The following is a 17,292-nucleotide window of genomic DNA, read 5'->3' as shown; positions in this document are numbered from 1 at the left end:
TCCTCTAAAAGGAAAACATACTAATAACTAAACGCTCGTTGTGCCGTTCAAATTCAAATTACAATTCATCACGCATGCGTTGACCGTCAAGGCTGCGTTCCATTCCATCACGCATGATGCGCATGCTACATTATTTATCCGTGTTATTCACCGAATGTTAAACAAGGATAAATGCGTGAAACGAAACACAGCCTTAAACATAATACGAAGGCAATAGCGATAGCGAGAGACAGAAATGTTTGAAATCAATCATAGTTTCGTATATCCAAAAAATGTTATTATATTATATAAAACATGCAGAAATTATATTGGTAATAGGATACAATATTTATTGACAGAAACTATGTAGATTTCATTATATTTCAATTACTATAATGATTAATGCAAATAGGCTCATATACAGGGTGTCCCGAACTTTTTGTCAATCACTTTTGTGTAGATGGAGCGGACTAAATTGAGTCGAAGAGTCCTCTACCATTTTGCAATTTTCGTAGCAGTTAACAAGATATTAATTACTAAAAATTGCCAAATATTGGTCTTGAATAATTTTTTACTCAAATCAACTTTATAGGAAAGCTGCAAGAGACAAAAATCATTTATTTTCTTCTCATAAAGTTCTGAGAATTTTTTCGGAATTTTTTTTCAGAATTTATTAGTACCGTATTTTCTCGTGAGCAATTAAGATCACAGATAAATTCGGGACGTATCCTCGTGTAAATTGCCTTCGATTCCTGGATATTTACATTATTGCAGATAACTGATACAAATTTTCATGTTCAATCTTTTGATCTATCTTTTGCGAATCTTTGACTATGTAATAGTATTCATAGTTTGTTGATATTATATTTAATATCGTCTTAGACCATTATGCTTTACTAATTTAAATCTTAATTGCAACTCGTCTCGTAATCAAAATTTTTAGTCTGTAATTGGTATATTTAAAAATAAAAAGAGTTGCTTATTTTAAAAATCTTGTCGGATGGATATGGAATATTAAAGAAAAAAAGATGTAAAAATTATACGAGTGTTACTTTTATTACAATTTTGACTAAAAATATTATTAAAAGTAAATTATCTATTTACTTGTTCTATCTAATCTCGTTTTTGTATTAAAATAAATTAGGCAATTGTTACTTTTTCAGGGAACGATAACGTATTATTACTCTTGTGGATCAGTATAAATATAGTTACGATATAGTTTATATCTTTTTAACTTGGTAACGAGTTTAAAAAATAACTTTGCATTTTTCTGCTATATATAATATAATTGAAATTACCGACTCAAAGTAACTCAAATTGGACGTCGATAAAAAAGTACGCGGCAATGTCGATGCCCAATAAATACGTTTTCTTCTATACCGACTCAAAGTAATCGCCAGAGAGAAACCTGATGGCAAGGCCGGGATATGTATTCTCACATTTCTCTCTGGTATCGCTAATAAAGCAAAAATTGTATTGCATATTGATCATCCGAAATCTAGTTTGCCAAAAATAATTCTCTATTCGAGTATTTCAAACATTTTGAATATTTCGAGTGGCGCGAAGGGACGTAAACAAGACTGAAGGATCGTATGGCAAACGAGGTGTGCCATTTATACATTTATTGGTTACAACTCAACGATGATTGGCTGCGAGGATCATGAGGATATGATCATGGATCGTACGATTTCGGAGCGCAGCGAGGACGAACGGATAAGCGGCAAATAGTGGCAAATACGCACTATACGAGGTACGTAACACGTTGCGTATGTACGATTGTTCGGCAATGTGCGCGAAGCTGCCTGGAAGCTGCCTGGAACTCCTGGAAGCTGCCTGAAAGGTACTGGGGCGGGCCGCGGGCCGCGGGCGTATTGCAATATACCGTGAGATATACGCCTCGTCATGCACTGACGGTGGAAATAGTGGCGTGATGCGAAGGCATTCCGATCGATCGCGGTCGCAGTGGCAGTCAATAGCAGTCAGTGGCAGTGGTCGTGCTCGCACTTGGCAAGCTCACTCAGCTCACTGCATAGTTGCACAGCTTACACAGCGAGCAGTCGGTCATACGCGGCTTGAGCAGTGACTCGGTGAGTCGTATCAAGTCGTATGCCGTACGTCGGGCGACGTCAGACGGTCGGACTTCAGAGTCAGAGTCATATGTATGGACTATCTCGATAACGTGACACATACCGCCGGCCTATTAAGCGTCAGGCACCGCGTGAGTCCGACAATCAGTGGACCCTCCTCCTCGACACTCCTCGACACTTCTCGACTAATCGCTTGACGTACTTTGACCACCGTGAGACAATCCATTCTCTTTGTCGGCTATTCCGCTGCCGCTCTCGTTCGGTTCGATAATTGTCCACGTTCGGACCAGTTCTGGTCTGTTGAGATTTTGGGGCAAGGTGAGCTAAAACGCGGGAATCCAACTCAACGACGCTCAACGACGCCTGTAAAGGTAAATACTCTCAAGCTGTTTCCTTTTTCTATTTCTATATTTTCTACCTCTTCTCATTCTTGCCCCGAAATCTTAATACAAACTTTGTTTATATCAATCGAAAAGAGCGTAAAGAAACTATAAGTACAGCTGTTGCAAAACGAAGATTACTAAATATCCGAGTTTCTTTTCCTTTGGAATTTTTTTTTTTTTTTTCAAAAGGTATTCGATCAACGATTGAATATACATGCGTAGCTGTTCTTAATCGCTGTATACTTAATTATTTGCATTTCACTGCCAGTTAACTGTTTTGTCATGCTTTGAAATGAATAATCACTTTGCGTGTTTACACCTTACTGGCACTTTATTTTCAACGACTATCATCGAAAAGTGTTTATAATATGAAATATTTCGAAGACGGCAATTGATTCGTCATAATATAATGAGAGCTACTATACCTATTAAACATGATTATTTTGGTTGCAACTCACGTTTATGAATGTATAAATGGAAATTTGCCGAGTTCACCAAACAGGAAGACGTGCATTAAATTGCGTTTTTATGTAAAAATTAAAATAAACTTGTTGAAAATAACTCTTGCAAAGGCGCTTTAATTCTTCATTTATATAATAGTTGATCTATACAGGATGTTTTCAAATTCACGCCTGCGAAGCACAAGACGTGATACTTTATGCTAAAACAAATAACTTTTTCCTTTAACGAAATTGCGTCCGATAAATAATTTTTGCGCTTATTTGTTGACTTTTACTTGCTCTCTTGCAAAAACTACTTATCAGACGTAATATTGCTAAAGGAAAAAGTTATTTTTTGTGCTAAAACGAACAACTTTTTCCTGTAGTAAAATTACATTCGATAAATAATTTTTGCGTTTACTTGTACAACTTCACAACCTGCTCTCCTGCAAAAACTACTTATCAGACGCAATTTTGCAAAAGGAAAAAATTGTTTCTTTCAGCATTAAATATGATACTTCGCGGGCGCGAATTTGAAAACATCCTGTATAATTATATAATATATGTTTTTTCAGATATAAATACAAAAAAGGAGGAAATCTAAAGAAAGAGTAAGTTTTTTTTCAGGCTTTTAAATTATTCAAGAAAAAGACTCCTGCTAGAAGGTCATTCTAAATGTTTTTTCGGAGCACAACACGATTTCACAATATATGGTTACCTAGAGATTAAAAGTAATCAAGAAATTCATTCATGAATTTCATTGATATGAATCTGTTGGTAACCTTTAATCTTTAGATAATCATATATTATGAAAACAGGCCTATACTAATATATCAAAATAATAAAAAAAAAAGAGAAATTCTTTTGGCCGCGCAGAAACCGGTTTTTTTTTCATTCTCTTTAATGTTCGTGATTAATTTCATTCATACAGGACAGGTATATATGTCGGGTAGCTGCTAGATTGAAAAATCGTTGTCGTGATCGCTGCGGGCGACTTGGACCGACTCTTGGACCGCGTCGTGTAAGTCGTGTTGCTCTCGCGAAAGAGCATGGCCAAGATAAAAATATATCGCACAAACAGTATCTACAATGTGACGAACCAAGCATGCGCGTGATATATGATAAATTTCGTTTTCTCTCTATCTCCCTTTTAAACCGCATTCAAGAATTTGGCTCAATCACAATTTTCTGCGCTATCTACATATGTAAACTTCCGACTAAAGATGAACTCGACGAAAAGTCGTATCTGAATAGCCTATCTATATTCTATATCGTTTCCGTCAACTTTCAAAATATTTACAAAGTTTATTTGTGTACCTTGCATTTCTTACAATTTAATAACACACATTACTAAACTGTGAATGTTATTTTAGAGTTTCTACTTGTTTCAAAATTAATGATCAATTTCTTGCATTGATTTTCCCCATGCATTTTTCAAGACTTTACAGTAAACTACTAAATAGTTGCATCTATATATGTATTGCAAACTTGCTGTTAAGAATCAGCGTTCATTCCAGTTGACCGCAATAATTGAATGTATTATGAAATAACTTATTAAATTTATTAGTTGTAGTATGCTTAAACATCTCGTTGTCATATAATAATTCTAAATAAATTCATCACTTTAACATAGAAATGATAGGAATCTTTTATAAAGAAAATCTATCGTCTTTTTTCTCTTTCTCTTCGTAAAGCTCAACTTATTTTCAATTTTATTGACAAACTAATTGATTGTCTAATCAAGTATCATCTGAATCATCACTAATTTATTTCTCTCGGTATTCTTTTTCGTAATATAGTTAATGATCTATGAAAGTAAATTACTAATTAGTAGGTAGTAGTGTTGATAGTTTCTCAAGTAACCAACTTTGAAACATAATTATGTAATTTATTTAAATGATCCATTTAGGATAGGTTTCCTTCAATTAATGTATGTGTGTGTGTGTGTGCGCGTGTATGTGTGATTGCTTTTTTCTAAAAAGTACTAAAATATAAATTTTCAACGTATCTATTACTTTTTATCAAATTTGCACGCATCGAATGAGTAACCGTGACCAATAGCAGCGCAGTACAGATGACTAACTCGCTTACCGCGTAATATTTAATAATGATATTATGGCGCACCCTTAGACGTACTTTGCGCCATAAATGTTTATGAGGCATTTCGGGCACCTTTAATATCGTTATTTTAATTTTTTTTTTTAATATGCTGGTATATTCTACAGATAAAAATATGAGACACGTGTTTCATGAATAAATATGATTTGTTTCGCAAAACACGTCTCATATTTTCATCTGTAGAATCGTCAGCAAATTTAAAAAAAGATTAAAATGATGATATTTCAAAGGTGCCCGGTTTGACGTGAATGCCTCTTATACGTTTTCTAAATTATGAATGCATCATTCGATCTCTTTCAACATTAGTTCTAAGAATCAGGAAGGAGTAAAGAGTTAATTAAACCGAGATTAAAGTCAATCTATGTTAGTAGAAATGGACATAAAGTAAATAGATGATAGAACGCACCTCAATATACATATATATAAGCGCGCATATTAACGTTCCCCTTGCTATACTTTGTATATTTAATTTTAGAAATTAACTTTCTTGACAAATATAGAGGCGCACAATTGTAACATATATGTGATTTATTATGCCCAATATTTTTAATCCTCTATCAGCAATGAGAATTTTTACCCTTCGTTCTGGGTCTTCGAACTGTAATGATTTTTGTACCATTTTGGATCGTATAAGAACCTTAAAAAATTCTTATATATGTGAAAGCTTCAACAAGTTGTTATTATCATGGAAGAATTGGATCGTATTTTACTTATTTTTTACAGATTTATATTTATCAAAATTCATGATAAAAGAATTGACTGTGCCTTTAAAGTTTAACATTGCTGGCAAAAAGTTAAATTTTTAGTCGACGAGTCGATACTATATTCCTGCGTTACATACTACGATTTCCATTGTACTAATTTGCAGTATCAAATTAAAGCACAAACATTTTATTTACAGGCCAAAGAAATGTTATCGAAATGGAGTTGGATTGTTTTTAATCTTATTGTTTATGTAACCACTGCCCCACACGAAGAAACTCTCGTGGAGGATAAAGCTAAAGCTTTCTTCGAATTAATCGAATTAGATTATGAAGATGTATGTTACAACATTGCCAATGTTCAGTGGTCATTTATCTTGTCACCTTCCAATAAAACACTGTCAATATGGGTAAGTATATTACTATTTAAATTATTGCTTAATAATAATGATTTGTTTTTCTATAAATAATAAATTAAATAATATAAGTATCTATCTTGTTATATTTTAGGAGATACAGCAATATAATTATACAGAATTTACGAAAACGCAAAAAAATGAAATAATCGATCAAATAAAAAATACAAGAGAACAACTAAAATCATCTCTTCAATATAAATATGGCATGATTGAAAAACCTGGTGACACATTACTAAAAAACGAAGATTGGAGGAAGGTAAGAGGCGCTTTTCAATTTTATAATTGTTTAATATTTTATATTATTTTATAACTTACAGTTTATTCATTTCGTCGGCATCGTGGAATTGCAACGATCAATTATCAGTTATATTAATAAATCGCAAAACTATTCACGAGAAGGTATAGTTTTATTGTTTTAATCACATAAAACGTATCACATAAAAAAATAAGAATTATTTCTCATTAACGAATGTCCCATATTATGATAGAGATTTAGTATAGTAATTGTAAACCAAAATTGTATAATACAACTATTGTAATTATATAACTTTAGGTATGGAATATTTACTCTCTCATAGTAGAAAATTAGAAGATAAACAAACTGCTTGGAATGCTTGGTATCGCCAATTTATGCCATTAGTGGCAAATTATTCAAACAATTTGCTACTCGTTGCTGAAGCTGCAAAACAAAACGGTTAGTGTAAATACGAAGATTACATAGATAATTTATACGTAAAATACAAATTATCAGTGTGCGTATTAAACATTTTGAATGAGAATAATATTCAGATATATTTAATTGTAGGTATTAAAAATGTTGAGGAATATTGGGAAATGCTGTCAGGATACTCTGACGGATACGACAAAATAAATAGTGAGTGGAGTCGGATTAATAATCTTCACAAGAAGATTGTAAAATATGTCGGTACAAACTTGGCTCGAAAGTATAATGTTACTATGAATGATACACTTCCGGCTTATTTACTCGGTAAGCTAACAATAGTGTACGTAAAAATAGTAAACAATTGATAAGTTGGTTAATTTTTATAATTTTTATTTTTTATTCTACTGTATCACTTGAATTTGTACGATTCCATTCGAAAGATAGCTTACAAGGATACGATTGGGCAGATGTATCATCAGATGCGTTACCCTACTCAGAGTTAATCTATGATCTCAAAAAAAATCTCTGGAAAAAGGTAGGGATTGCTGTTTCATGTTTATATTTTTAACTTAACAGATTATAATCAGATTTTTGTAGTAACACTTGAAATTTTTTGTTAAATTATATAGAAATATGTAGGAAAATCTCTGTACAAGACTGCATCCAGTTTGGGTTCATTACTATTGAAACAAGTCCCGCAAGCAGAATTTTGGGATAAAAGTGAATTTAATCAACAGTGTCCATCTAGATTGTTAAACTTTTGTCGAGATGGTACAATGAGGCATGTACATCGAAATATACAATTTTATACATTTCCCAGATGATATGCATATCTAAAAGATATCTTTATGATGTCTTTTAAAGTTTGCTTAGTATTATGTATTATTATGTATTAATAGCATTACACAATTTAATAGTATTTTGCTAAATTGAAATATTATTTTAGAGTTTCTACTTGTTCTAAAGCCACAATAAGCAATTTCTTGGTAGCACATGAAGATGTTGGTAAAGTACTATTTAATCAAATGACTGTAGAAAACACTCCAGTTCTCGATACAGTGAACAGATATTCTGGTAAGAAAATATTAATTCATTAAACACAAATATTAATTTATTCAATGTGTCAATGGTCATAAAAATGTTAAAATAGCATTCGACATTAAAGATATCTGGTCTTATAGGATTAGAAGAAGGTATATCAACCCTATTTGGAATACTATCGGCAAGTCCTGCATGGCTCAATCATACTCATTTAATGAATAATACTAAGGATGATCAGCAACGAATGATTGTATCTTTAATGATAACTGCCTTGAATATATTTCCACGATTAGCATATTATTACTCCGCCGATTTATGGAGATTAAACGCAATTCGAAAAAATATTACAAATCCAGCAGACTTGATAGCATCTTGGTGGAATTACAGGTAGGTATTGTAGAAAAATAAAGAGAACTCTAAGATGATTTAAAAATATACATGGACGATCGAAATAATTATAACAATAGTAGAGCTGCTTAGTGACTTAGCACATAATGCTAGATTTGTAAATGAGGGATCTCAAGTTCAAATTTCATTAGACTCTGTTAATTTTTTCGCCGGCTCTCCGACAGTACATTATAACACTTATTAGAAATCGATATAATTTACACAACTATAATATCTAAAGTTTTAATTTTCTATGTTAGGCAAGAGTATGAAGGTATCTCTTTTATTGATATGGATTACCCTACCTTCTTAGACGATAGTCATATTGTTAGAAATAAACCATATCTTTCGTAAGTACTAATCAGTTTTTATAGATGTACATACATAATTATATTATCTATCACAGTAATAAAATAATGAAAAATATTTTATTAATGCAGCAAAATTCTTGGTATAATGTTATCTTTTCAAATATATGAATATAATATGGATTCGACAGAAATTAGATATAATTTTGATGGAAAATTAATGAATAACAATATAATGTAAGTTGATATAAAAAGTATACGTATATACATTCTTAATGCATTTAATGAATAAATTTGTCTCGATAAACTTCCAATTTTATTAACTTTTTTATGTCTGTATATAGAAAAATGATTCAACATAGTGGAGCCTACGAGTGGCAAGATGTCCTAAATAAATTCGTTGATATAGACGATATATCTGCGGATGCACTTATTCAGTATTTCACACCGCTAGAAGAATTTATTGAAGAAAACGAGGAAAACTTCGAATACAAATCTGGAGCAACAGCGGAGAAAGAACTTGAAGAATTGGAGAAACATACCTTGCGAGAGATCAACACTCCTACTACACCGCCTCCGAGTTCTACTACCACACATAGGATAATAACAAAAACATCATACAAGATAACAAGTAACACGAAAAATATGCAATCAAAAGTAGAAAAATCTTTAGAATCTAAATCGTCCATATACATGGAAGATAAGCCGAAAAATTCTGGGTCCGACTTAACAACTCAAGTCTCTTTTAACGAATCCTCGTCATCGATGCCCGATATTTCGAACGACACAGAAAATAGCACACCAAAGATTAGTACTAGTAAAGCGGTATGGGCAATAACCGCAGTTCTCATTGCGATAATAGTCATCTGTATCATTGCGATTTTCGGAAGACGAAGATGTCGTAAAACGCCAAAAAATAGACGGTACGTTTAGCAGTATACATTTTTGTTAATAAACATATTTATTTTTCGCATTTAGATATTAAGAGAATTTGATCATGTAACTTATTATCACAACAATTCCTCTGGAAGTTATTTTCTAATCGTTCTTTAGTATTCAAATTCGACATCATGCATTCCTTGATAATGTTCCTTGTATTTTTTTTTAACATCACTAACAATCAACCAGCTCAATCACATTTGCCTTGTACCTCTACCTCCTCTATCTCATTCAGGAATGAGCTTTTAGCTATTCCTTTAATGTTATAAAAGTTTTAACATTAGATATATTTCTCGATGGATTTATCAGTTATCTTATTCTAGAGTAATTATACAATAACAATTTGTATGAATAGTATTGGGCACAAAAAATCCTAAAAAATGTGATTGCAAATTTTGCATATATCATATAATAACTATCATATAATAACTTTAATATGTACACAAAATATGATTGTGTATACACATATTGTATACATATACATATGTATATATATATATATGTGTGTGTATGTTTACTGATTTGTAATGCCAAATGACCTCAATGACTGGTTTATTGCTCCCGTCATGTAGCACAGTTAAGAGAATTATGTATGTTGTATATAATCAACACGTACAAAGAGACATTTAAAAAAAGAGTTAGATAATTAAGGCTATAAAGCTTATACGTAATGATAATCATTATGTAAAGTTTAATATTTCAGCGTACACTTAGCATAAGTAGACTATTTTTCTATAAATATTTAATATTGTCTTGTCAAGTATTGTGCTTGTGCATCGTTACATGTCATCGTGAAAAATTTCTATTTTTTTATAAAGGCATCTTGTACACGTTCGTTCAATAAAATAATAAGATATTTCATAGTTAAAAAATGATTGATAATGCGATTTTGTTAAAAAAATCGCATGATTTTGCTTAGAATTTCTTAAAATTGTAGACTTTCGTACTATTGTAACTATAAAATTAGGAGTACAGCGTGAAACACTGTATATGTTAATTAAATAAATATTTCATTAGCAAAATAAAATGATAATTGTATCTTTTTTAACAACCAGAAATTATATGAATCTTCTCTCATTTTTCTTAATATACAATTATACATTTTTCAAAAATCAATAACAATTTTAACAAACCAACATGATTGATCTGATTCCGCTCAATCAAAAGTTGAACAAGCTATTCGGTCAAGTTGGTCGTCAGTATCTTAATGTTATCGCAAATCGTTTCAGCTAAGAGAGATAAGAGAGTGATCTATATATATATTGATTTGGATAAAATGGTTTCATGCATTTGATACGGTTGATATATAACTGAATCGGAGCAAATAATCTATAATGATATCGGATCAAGGAGAAAAGATGTCGATAAACAAATAATTATTTTACGCTGAACATGAATTTATTTATCCCATGGCACGTTAATTTCTCTCTATTCAATCTAAGTTTTTTATTATTAATTTCAATGATGCGATAAAATAAATAATCAAATAATTAAACATATTCGCAATGCACGAGTACTATCGCCGGATGCAAGCGCAAGAAAATCCGACTTATTAATTCTCAATCGTCTTCATGCACGAAGGAAAAGAACCTCGAGATGGAAAGAGGGATCATCCCCTTTTCGCAGAGACATGCGCGTTCGCAATCGCACGAGGGTTGTCGCGGCCAGGGAGGGGTTCTAGCTTCGATTCCAGTGACTCAGAATATACATTGACGAAAGTGTGTCTCCGGTCTCGTCCCAAGATTCGATAATCGGCCAATAAGGTGCAACGTTGTCGTACGAATGACATTAAACATCGTTTAATGTAAGAGCCGACGAAGAGAGTCCTCGCCGCGATGTCTTAATGTACGCGTCGGTTGTGCGCGAGTGGCACGGCCACCAGCTGCTCTCTTCGTCATGAACGTGAGTACTTATGTTAGTTGCTTCTAATATCGACTGGTTTCGCGAGCGAGGAGAGGCTACGAGGAGAGCGTATCTACGTGGGCGTTTCTGCTGTTCTCTTTCGCGTCTTTTTTGCGCGAGATCGCCGTTTCCGCCGGTGAAAATTTCTGTTTTCGCACGTGGAATTATCCTCAGCTCTCTCTGTCTCTGGCCGTCAAGAGAGTCATCGAGATGTACGAGCGTGATACGTCATTGACCTCGAAAGTCCTCTGTAAAATCGATGAGGTGATACCCTTTAAACCGGTGCGCGGCGGTGGGCGAATCTTTCATGTGGTCCCTCGTATACCTTTAAGAAACTGCGACGCATCCAGCAAAAACTTTTGCGATTTATTATTCATACAATAATTTCGTTACTATTAGTAATCCAGCTTCGACTGCTTTGTTCCATTAAAATAATGTAACGATTTCTTTGTAGACGATTCTAAAACGTTCATTCGCATTTAATTCGGATTTAAATTTAATGTAATATTATGATATATCGCATAAATTATTATTTTACCACTTCTGCCAATTTTCAAACGTTCTTTCTTTTTTTTTAAATTTTTGTAATTACAAAATTATGTTTTATATGTTTTTAAATTTCTGCTCCAAATTATAACAAGTTCTCTTATATTTCGTCGAATGTCTCCGTCATCTCATAGAAAGATATGCTTTTCCTAAATGTCACTTTCTCTAAAAAATAAATCGATTTGATAAAACTCAATTTTTGCTTTTGAAGATTTCAATCTCAATCAATTCGTATTCGCCGGATTTTCTTATGCAATGTTACAAGAAACAGATAATAATGTCCATTGTGTTCAATTAGTCCAGAGCATTTCAAAACCGAGATCCAATATTTAAAAGCTGATCCAAAAATATATGTCCCGCGGAGTGTTTCAATTAATAAATATGCATCGAGAGAGAAATAAAATCGCGTTTCATCGTCACTTCCAAGCAACGGCCAGCTATCGACCATCTGCGGCAAAGGCTTCGACGTAGTAAAAGCCACACTTTTAACAACTAAATTATTTTACAATATAAAAAGCATTCATATCGATTTCTTTAGATTCTGAGAAGAGTGAGATTAAATTTGATCAGTGCTGTTGGCGGAGATTTGTCGATTGTGATTTGTGAATACATGCGCGTTGTGTTTCGGACCTTTTAAATATCTGTAAGAGGGAAAAGCATAATTTACCGTGTTAATAAAACCACGTGTTACAGATAGGAGCAGTTTGCGATATTGCGCGTAATGTCGTAATTTTATTAAAATTTTTACGTGATCGGGCTGCTGCACTCAAGTAAGGCGAACGAGAGATGCACGTCCTTATCTTGTCGTTAGCACCTTCAATCACTGCGTTCTATTGTTCTTTACTTGCAGCGTCATCATTAACGTCATTCATGCGGTTAACGTACCGGATGGAATTATGGCAGCTTGTGACGTAAAATACTTTGTACACCGATTACCGTTGAACCAATAAGTTATCTAAACACGATCATCGTTTCCAACAACCTACGGTTTGAATCCTCTCAATCAGGCTTTTTGCAAACAGGTTTGCGCTTCTTTTCACAACGTACTTATATTCACTAAGTTGATGTTTTTGTCAGTTTATTCGATGAACTAATCAATAGCGAATAAACTAACCAAAACTGAATGATTAAAGTGTGGATAAACCGTTATCTCAATTAATCTAAAATTCAAATAATTTTATAATGTATATATATTTAAAGTAAATTAAAGTTTACTTGCAGCGAACGTGAGATAAATATAAGTGACATTTTCAGGCGTTATTATCGTCAGCTGTGTGACGGAAATCGGATTGGTAAGTCAGGCACTCTTATTTATCAGCAAATGTCAATGGATTTCTCGCGTGACGATAAAAAAAAAGAATCTACAAATAAGTATTAAGTGCCTATCAGAGCCGACACAGAATAGAATGTGTAAAAAAAAATTTTTATATCTGACACAGATATTATTCTAATTTAATTTTTAATCTTACTGTTTTATGTCATTGACATTACAAACTTGACTATTAAGACATATTTTTAAATAATAACAAAAAATTTTATTAAGACATATTTTTAAATAATAACAAAAAAAAAATTTTTCTCTGTTTTTTTTTCTTCTTTCTCCTTTTTCTTTTTTCGTTTTTCTCTTTTCTTTTTCCCTATGTTTTTTACTTTTTTATTACTTATTAATTAGTATTTTTATTTATCTTATAATACCTTTTAATATCGTCCTCGTGATAGTTTTTAATTATTATACTTGTTACGAGGTTTCGTCTTACTTTTGATCAGATTTGAAGCGTTCAAATTTACCTTCGTACATATAAGCACAACGTTGTCATTGGTTGACGTGTGTTTTGGAGAGATATTGTTTTTCTGTTTGACTGAAATAGGTCTCATTACCAACCGACTCTCCGAACGGTTGAGTTTGTCTCGAAAGATTTTCCTCACGTAAGCAGTTTATTCTCACATAATTTATTAGAATTTTTATTTTTATTTCATTATCAATTTGTCTCTGTATTTGGTGATTAATTTATTGGTGCAGTGTTCCGTCAATCAGTGGCGGTTCTTTTTGAGACACACGTCACCCTGATTCACTTGGAAGAAGATAGGAAATAATTTATTAACCTGCGACATGTAAGTCCAATTAATGTTCGAATCTGCGTGCCTTTTTCTTAAAACCTCTGATCGTAACTTTGTTTTTGTTTGTTTCCATTTTACCTATAGAAATTCTACCAAATTTTTGTCACTGGACGAAGTCGGTGCAAATTTGTAATGTATACAATATTTCAATTTTCAATGTAATTCATTTTTGATCGGCACTGAAGAGGACCCAAAGCAAGGGCCGAAACGTTTGCCTTAACAACTAGCATAACTTTATATATTTTTATTGTTAATCAATAAAGTGATAAGAAAAAAATTTTTTTTACACATTCTATTCTGTGTCGGCTCTGATAGGCACTTAATACTTATTTGTTAGATCATTTCTGGAGAGCCTTATCAATTAATATTTATTATTTAAAAAAAAAGAAGCTGTTGATGCGCCAAATCATCGATTTTGCAAATTATCGATATTATACATGCATACACTGAGAAAAAAAAAAGTTGTTAACTTGACTAAATGCGTTTAGTTCGTAATGATTATTTAGTTCAAATATTTATATATTTAGATTAACAAAATCTTGTAATTTAAAACATATTATTTGTTTGAATTAACAAATATTTAATTGAATCAACAAATATTTTCTTGACAGTCCGTGACCGCTACATTTAGTTGAATCAACTAATATTTTCTTGAAACAGCAACTTTTTTTTCTCAGTTACATACATATATTATATTATATTAAATAATTTAATTATAACCGCGCTTACACGGTGATTTTTTTAACCGGATTTGAATGAAGCACGCATTTCTACTAAAAAGAGGTTTTAAATTTGCTAAAAAGTTGTAAATATTGTAACGTAAATCCATAAAATCTGTGAAAAGTATCTGTAAAAAGATTCAAATTTTCCTATGTATCGCCTTTATATTTAGCAACGTTAATGCTGTATGTACGTCTTCAAAATTGCGATACTGTCGATACTTAGACACTGACGGAACACGGATCGAGTAGAACGAAAATTTTAATCGCTTCCTCGATACCGAAGACGAATGAGCTGCTTTTGAATGTAAATCGCGTGAAATTATATGCTTTTCCTTCCCGTAGAAACCCGGCCGGGGTACACGTTGAACGCGATGTCGCGTGCAACAGTCGTTCGTATAAGATTGAGAATATGATAGATTGGAGATTAAAAGTCGCGTAGTTTCGCTAAAAACATCGCGGCAGTACCGATAATTTTTTATGACAATTTTTGATGAAGTGCATAAGCCTAAGCTCTCTCTCTCTCTCTCTTTCTCTCTCTAGTCGTCTCTCGCGCTACAAAGTATAAGCTACGACGATTTCGATTCCCGTGATATGACTCTTGAATAGTCTTCGTTGCAGTTTCTGATTGTACATTTACGTGCTTGGCGCATGATGGAATTTTTCGAGCAGATGTTAATCGCAATCGGCGCAATTCGTACGACGCGACGTGGCAGAAAGTCGCAAATGATGACGATGATCGTCGCGCTTGCACGAGGCCGAGCCCTCGGAGAGCCCTCGGCAGCTAGGATCGTTCTCTCTGCAATACTCTGCATCTCGGCTCTTTCTTCCTTTTCTCTCCGTTTCTCGTTCTCGCTTTCGCTCACTCTGCCCCGCCGTAGGATTCGTAGGAACGATACGAGCATACGAGTAAACGAGAGGCGGTGCGAGCATTTATTAATAGAGATTAGAGTCCGGCGTCGTGTGGTGCCGTGTGCAAACACTGCAAACGCCCTCCCGCAACTCGCGAGACGGCGGGACCCGCCGACTCGCTAGAGAGCAGTCTGACTCGAATCAGGTCTCTGGACCCATCGCGGATAAAATCATCCTGGCCGATCGCGATCGCGCGGCAATCGCGGCAATCTCGGCAATCTCGGCGTCGCGGTGAAAAAGTGATCGATCGCTCGCTCGGATCGCCGACGAAGGAGAGTGCGATTTCGTAATTCTGAATTCTGATTTCACCGGCGCGCGCCGCGCATCGATTCGAATCGTTCGAGACTTTTTCAAATTGCGCTTAATTACGTCGATCGACTGCAGGATATGAGCAAGTAGGGTGTTGAAACAATCGAAAGAGAGCGAATCTCTTTGTGCGCGGCGCGCGAATGACGTTTCGCGGCGAGCGATCGGGCGTGTGCGTGTGGTGCGTTGTTCATTTTATCTCGTTTCTTATTTGGTACGATGGCTACTATTCTTTCACGAAATGCCTAAAGAAGGCTTAAAGCAGTTGGAAAACGTTTCCAAAATAAATTAGGCAGTTTCTTTTAGAGGATCGTATCGTGTTGTTTGCGATCGAGCGGATCTTTATATAATATGTGTCAGAAATTTCCAATTGCTGAAGCAAATGTACGGTTGAACGTATCAAAACTCATCGCTAGGTCGTTTGCAACTACTGATCGATTAGTATAACTGGAACTTCCCGTTCGAGCCTGAGTGCATATGTGTGTAATCTCGCTCAATCTTGATAACGGTTAGATTTGAAATTGCCAACTGCGAAACGGAATTTTGTACAATGTTCCAGACCTAACGTATGTACCTTTTACACGCGGTTTTTTTCATATTACATTGAAATTAAAGAAAAAATTAAATAAATCTTTGTCATCATTTTTCAAATGGGGTAATCGGAGAGCATTGACGTTATGTCGACAATCGTGCAATATAGAAATATCATCTAAACGTTCAACCATTAACGGTTTCATAATTTACGATTTATACATACATATATATTCATAGATTTTGTAATAAACGGATCGCAACGATTAGGATACTATAGCGTGTTCCAGATGATGGAATTATTTCGATGTGCGTCTCTTTTCGCGTTCAATGTCGAGGATGTCGATCATCTATCTCGGGTTCCGATGTGACTGTTCGTTCGGATCAGATTTGACGAAGGAACTGAAGGAAGAGAGGCTTAAAGAAACGACAGAGTGTGTCTAGAATTAAAAATAAGAAGGAAGACTCACTTTGCGTGCTCATCGCTGTCATATAGACCAGAGTATCATTGTGCAACGATTATCGCTCGCGTTATCGGGATATCATATGACATATATATATCGTAACATTTGGACGATTCACAAGGAGGATTAGTGACTCACAATAGTCGGAATGAAAATTGCGCGCACGGACGGAAACGCTATATTATGATCTAGCGGACGTATACGGGCGGGAGGGCGAATTTGACGTACTCGTCCATCGTCGACGAATGATGTTAGTGTTGCTGCTGTGCATCGTCATGAAGATAGCAGAGATCTCCGTGGGCCGGACGAGTCCCATGGTGCGGCCACC

At 34.0% G+C, this 17,292-nt stretch overlaps 2 protein-coding genes across 11 annotated transcripts in view; both read left to right on the top strand.

Annotated features, from left to right (window-relative positions):
• The first annotated feature begins 1,471 nt into the window (after window positions 1-1,471).
• Window positions 1,472-9,843, top strand: LOC108758239 (angiotensin-converting enzyme). Of its 3 annotated transcripts, none has more exons than XM_018503085.1 (14): window positions 1,472-1,819; window positions 3,465-3,500; window positions 5,909-6,118; window positions 6,219-6,383; window positions 6,445-6,526; window positions 6,681-6,821; window positions 6,933-7,115; window positions 7,232-7,326; window positions 7,421-7,572; window positions 7,738-7,865; window positions 7,973-8,219; window positions 8,480-8,569; window positions 8,660-8,764; window positions 8,872-9,843. In XM_018503085.1, exons 3-14 carry the CDS (start codon window positions 5,918-5,920, stop codon window positions 9,458-9,460), a joined length of 2,178 nt encoding a protein of 725 aa, XP_018358587.1. In that variant the 5' UTR covers window positions 1,472-1,819; window positions 3,465-3,500; window positions 5,909-5,917; the 3' UTR covers window positions 9,461-9,843. The 3 variants fall into 3 exon arrangements, with proteins under 3 accessions (XP_018358587.1, XP_018358586.1, XP_018358585.1); XM_018503084.1 differs by lacking the exon at window positions 1,472-1,819 and adding an exon at window positions 2,369-2,437; XM_018503083.1 differs by lacking the exons at window positions 1,472-1,819; window positions 3,465-3,500 and adding an exon at window positions 2,391-2,437.
• A 1,286-nt stretch (window positions 9,844-11,129) lies between these two features.
• LOC108758238 (uncharacterized) overlaps window positions 11,130-17,292 on the top strand; it is a 14,974-nt gene continuing 8,811 nt past the window's right edge. For 4 of the 8 annotated variants that reach the window (XM_018503074.1, XM_018503073.1, XM_018503075.1 and 1 more), the window contains exon 1: window positions 16,899-17,292. In XM_018503074.1, the coding sequence (XP_018358576.1) occupies window positions 17,210-17,292 (83 nt within the window). In that variant the 5' untranslated portion in view covers window positions 16,899-17,209. Of the gene's footprint in view, window positions 11,369-12,577; window positions 12,937-13,168; window positions 13,207-16,898 lie in introns of those variants that run through there. The other 4 variants (XM_018503078.1, XM_018503080.1, XM_018503082.1 and 1 more) reach the window with 4 other exon arrangements.

This window comes from Trachymyrmex cornetzi, unplaced genomic scaffold (genome assembly GCF_001594075.2).
Source record: "Trachymyrmex cornetzi isolate Tcor2-1 unplaced genomic scaffold, Tcor1.1 scaffold1552, whole genome shotgun sequence".
NCBI lineage: Eukaryota > Metazoa > Arthropoda > Insecta > Hymenoptera > Formicidae > Trachymyrmex > Trachymyrmex cornetzi.
The sequence above is the reverse complement of the archived record's forward strand: the minus strand, read 5'-3'. Positions and strand labels throughout refer to the sequence as shown.